This window comes from Phalacrocorax aristotelis, chromosome 1, assembly GCF_949628215.1.
Source record: "Phalacrocorax aristotelis chromosome 1, bGulAri2.1, whole genome shotgun sequence".
NCBI lineage: Eukaryota > Metazoa > Chordata > Aves > Suliformes > Phalacrocoracidae > Phalacrocorax > Phalacrocorax aristotelis.
The window spans coordinates 17997041-18001541 of record NC_134276.1 but is presented as its reverse complement, the minus strand read 5'-3'; the positions used below and the strand labels follow the sequence as shown (position 1 = coordinate 18001541).

At 48.1% G+C, this 4501-nt stretch overlaps 1 protein-coding gene across 1 annotated transcript; it reads right to left on the bottom strand.

Annotated features, from left to right (window-relative positions):
• Positions 1-2497: 2497 nt before the first annotated feature.
• Positions 2498-4177, bottom strand: LOC142052062 (vitelline membrane outer layer protein 1-like). Its single transcript, XM_075081902.1, has 3 exons — positions 4007-4177; positions 3338-3441; positions 2498-2792 (listed from the first exon to the last, which is right to left on the bottom strand). Exons 1-3 carry the CDS (start codon positions 4175-4177, stop codon positions 2498-2500), a joined length of 570 nt encoding a protein of 189 aa, XP_074938003.1.
• Positions 4178-4501: the final 324 nt, after the last annotated feature.

Sequence of the window (4501 nt, the reverse complement as noted above, 5' to 3'; positions counted from 1 at the left end):
AGAACAAAAGGTTGTGTCTTCCTTCAGCACTCCTAGGAGAAACGCTAGGAAAATTTCCAAGAGTTTTTCCATCCTGCTCTATTTTATTACTCGTATTTATTCTCTCACTCCAGGAAGGGTGTCCCAGGTGTTGTTACAGCTAAAGAGCAGGCCTATGACTTCTTAGAAGTGCACTGTGACCTCACAGGCATTGTCCTGCATCTAGCACAGAAAGCGGATCAAGTAGAAAGTTCTGCATAAAAATCTGGTGTAGAAGAAAGTGTGGAAGCAGTGGGAAAGCAGTGCTGAGCCCTGGTGAGAGAGGGCTAAATTCATTGGCTCTTCTCTGTCTGAATCAGTCTGTATTGGGCAAGTAACTATGAGTTTCTGAGGAGGAAAGCTGGTTGCCTGGGTAGAACAAGGCCACCATCCATCCACAGCTACAACAAACTTCACAAGGTGAATCCTAGGTGTAATTTTAGAGCTAGTCCCCATCATCCAGATGCTCAAAACCATATATATGTGAATAACTGGCATTACTTCATTAATGGTCATTGTTGCGCATAGCCTACATGCTTTGAGGAAGTGTTGCTGTGAATATCTTCACGTGAAATTTTGAGCACTCTGCATGCTCTGCACAGTACATAGGGGAAGAGTAAATGGGGGAAGAGCAGATGCTGCTGGCTATATTACATCAAAGGTGCCTAATGGCAAAATAGGCATGAGGTGAGGGGCATAAGATTAAACAAACGGCTCTTGCTGTTCCTCAGGGTAAATAACTGCACGGGAAGCAGGACCATTACTGAAAAGCTTTGGGTTTTAATCTGATATTTCATACAGGTTTTCCTGAGATGAGAAGGGCACATACTGCAGTGAATGGATGGAAAGTGGGTGCTTGGAATGAGCCTTGTCACTTTGTGGTGGACTGTGGCAAACCCTAGGGTTCACAGTTGTAGAGTAGTGGCATACACAGTACAAAATCTGACATTAATCAAATAATGAATTTGAAGGAGTAATGGACATGGATTTCTCTTCTAGCATTTCACTGTTACATCTTCTCAGCCCAGAAACTGGGATATTTATTATTCAAAGGGACCTGCCATTGCATTTGGATTCAGCCCGGTCATGCATTTTTGTTATAATGGGGAGGGCTAAGAGCTGAGCAGGAAGACCGCAAAATGACTTCTAAGACTAGTTGTCTTGCAGGAAGCTCTTGTGTAGACAGAAAATCTCTTTCATGTTTAATGCCATCTAAAGTGCTGTGTACAGCAGCTCACTTAACTGACTGAGTAATATGAAAGTGATATAATAATACAAAGGTAATATTAAAGCCTCTTGAGACATTTATGACAAGAATCCCATCTTTTTGTCTCAGTGTATTTCAGAATGCCCATGGGGTTCACAGGAGAAAAGCTGGCTTATGATTTTTGCTACTATATCTAATTGTAAGCAGAGATTCCCATAACAGAAAATTGATCTGCCTCAGGAGTGCCTTTATCTCTTAAAATTGGATACTCACCCATGAGGATGTGTGACCTTGCTGTCAGCTCATGTACTCAGAGAGTCTCTTGATTTTAGATCTCGTGCTGTCCTGAGATAATAGATGGCTCTGTGGGGCTTACCAGTACAGGTATGGAATAAGATAAGTACATAGTAACCAACCAAATGGGAGAGTAAAATATAACTACTTGGAGTTTCAAGAACCCTGTTTTCAAAGACTTGGTGGAAAGGAACCTCTGGAGCATCTGCACTTCCAGCAGGGATTAGCAAAGGTAACACTGAATTAGCTGCGTCTGTATGTTCAGATGTTCAATGTGTGCACAGAAACTCTCGGCTCACAGGTGTTGCTGAGGACCACATTCTTCCTAAGCAAGAATTATCAGAGAGAATACCATAGCAAGTAAATTTCAAATATGTGAGTGTGAGAAATTACTATGGACCTTACAGCGTTAAGGACATTCTCATTCCCTCCTATGTCTTTTTCAGATTTCTGCCTCTTTGTACTCTTGGTACTGAGGAACGGGTTTGTTGTTGAAATCTTTGCAGTTAATTCTGGAACTCTCCTCATCCTTGCTAATGCCAGCTACCGGAGAGACCCATTTTCCATGTGGGGGTTCGTATTTCACTAGTGGATGTTAATCCTGATCAGCTGGAGAGGAGCAGCACCTGCTGCCTGTGCTGTCCACATGTGTATGAGTGCTGTGTGGGTCCGAGTCTACACAGGTGCCAGTAAAGGCACTGACCTCTGTGTTCATCTGCGGCTAGACATGTACGTGTGTGTACACATGTGCACCTTCTGGTAACCCATCCTCAGCCTCACTGCAAGTAAGGAGCTGCAGCAACTTTGCATCCACTGGACGGGGACAGGAGGAAACGCCCTGGGTCCTGTAGCCACAGGATCTGGCTACCCTTAACAAAATATGATGCAGAGAAATGCACGCTGCTTTTTGTGCAAGGATAGATTCAAGGTTTAATGGTGAATCACTTTGTAGATACTGACAAGGGTCGGGGGTTGGGCTCATTCACAGCAGAAGACTCTTATGTCATTGAGAGCTGTGTCATCCCAAATTCCCTGGGGTTCCTCCACTTTCGTCTGGAGCCCACAGATGGCCCCAGAGGTGCAGCTGCCGCTCCATGGGCCAAAGTGACCACCCAGAAGTCCCCAGCCTTCCAGTTTTGTCCCGTCCGAGCAGGTGAACCTCACATTGTTGGCTGCCGTGTCATCACGCAGGTGCTGCTTCTCTTCCACACGCAGTGAGAAGGAAACCAGGTTGTTGCTGGGGCAGAGCTGGGCCTTGGTCCAGTTTCCCCACCTGCCAGAGAAGAAAACAGCTCACCAAGACATATTGAGCCTCTGCTGTGCTGCAATCAGCACTGCAACTTACCTGGCATCCTGGTGGTCCTGGGGCAGAGCACCTTCACAGGGGTGGTGGGTTTCTATGAGCATCTGTTTCACTCTGCTTCCCCATCACCCTCTAGATGCCTGGCAGCGTCAACCCTGGGCTGCCCTGTTGCCGCTGGACCCCTCGGGATTTTCAGCTGTTTCCTTTGTCTGTGTCACTTAATATCTATGTCCTTTTCAATGTAAGATTTTGAGGAAAAGGAGAAAGTACGAGTTTAAGATCTGCGTTTTTTGAACTCTCCTTCATCTTTCAAGGTACTGTTCCCTTCCCAAGGACCAGATCTCTACCCTAAGACCTTCACTTTGTGGCCAGGGGGACCTCAGCCACCTCCTCAAGTGGGGTGGGGAGCTTCACAGGGGTTGTGGGTACCTATGGAGAAACCATTGCACTTGTTTTCATTCCTTTCCCCTGAAGCTGCTGCCCTGAAGGAGGACAAGAAAGTGAAGGCTACTCACCATCCCACAGAGGACTCGATGGCTGTACCGTCTGTGCAGAGCAAACGGATGCCGTTCAGAGCTGTGTCATCACCAAACAGCCAGAATCCCTGGTAGGGCTCCACCTTAGAAAAGGGAATGAAAAAGGGTGTGGTCAGCACCCTCCTCCATTTAAAAGCCAAGATGAGGTGAGCCCTTGTGATGAGGGGTGGTAGGAGGCTCCAGGGACAGAGCCAGATGCAGTGCTGCTAAGCACGGCTATGAGGCAGCTGCATGGCATTTCTCAGGGAGTCCTTTCTACAGTTGCCCGCCTCTGCTTTTATTGCAACACTTGGTGGCTGCTGTCCCAGGTCATGCCCACCCTCTTGCCGTGTGCTGTGACAGCCAGAGCTGGAGTGCTGGCAGGTGGGGGTTGTCCCAGCCCCCTGTGAATGGGCTCTGCATTACCAACCCCAGGTCTTTTCTTACCCCATGAATTCCTCTGCTAAGAAATTGCTCACTGGCAAAAAGCCTGAAGAACTACTCTACGCTAGAGATTCCTTGCTGATAAGCCTGCATAAGCGATGCAGATACAATGCAAACTGCTGCAATGGGACAAAGTGTTGTGGCCAACACTGCTGAGACCAGAACAAATAACATAATTTCACAGCAGGGTTTTTTCCCCACCCCAAATAAGGAGTGAAACCTTACCTTCACTTCAAATCCCTTAGCATAGCCTCTGGGGCAAAACTGTTGGTGCCCCCAAGTGCCCCAGGTGCCTCCGTTGGGCACTGTGAGGATGGACTCATATTCCCGTGCCTTGGTGACCTGGAGGCAGCAGGAGCCCAGCAGGCAGAAGATGGACAGGATGAGCAGCTGCATTGTGCGTGACCTGCTTGGCGCCTCACTGCATGGAGGTGATGGCACGGGGGAATTTATGAGCCAGGAGAATGGGTGGGAGTCCTTGGGGAGTGTCAACAAACCCCACAGGGAACACTGGTTGTTGCTATGTACTGCTGCTGTTGACTGCCTGTCCCTCCCTGGTGGACTGCCAGGGGGAAGAGGTGTTACTGGTGTGCACTGGCCAGAGGGCTTACAGGGCTGTGAAAACTTGTGGATGTGAGGGAAGGGAAAGGACCACTCCCTGAGGGGTGCTGTGGTTTTGAGGAGGGTCCTGGCAATGTGCGAGGAGCATGTTGGAAAGAG

Excerpts from the sequence above, each read along its gene's own strand:
- LOC142052062 (XM_075081902.1), bottom strand. The coding sequence starts at position 4,177 with ATGCAGCTGCTCATCCTGTCCATCTTCTGCCTGCTGGGCTCCTGCTGC. Across the intron at positions 3,442-4,006 it reads CTAAGGGATTTGAAGTGAAG|GTGGAGCCCTACCAGGGATT; the intron begins GTAAGGTTTCAC and ends CCCTTTTCTAAG. Across the intron at positions 2,793-3,337 it reads ATCGAGTCCTCTGTGGGATG|GTGGGGAAACTGGACCAAGG; the intron begins GTGAGTAGCCTT and ends CTTCTCTGGCAG.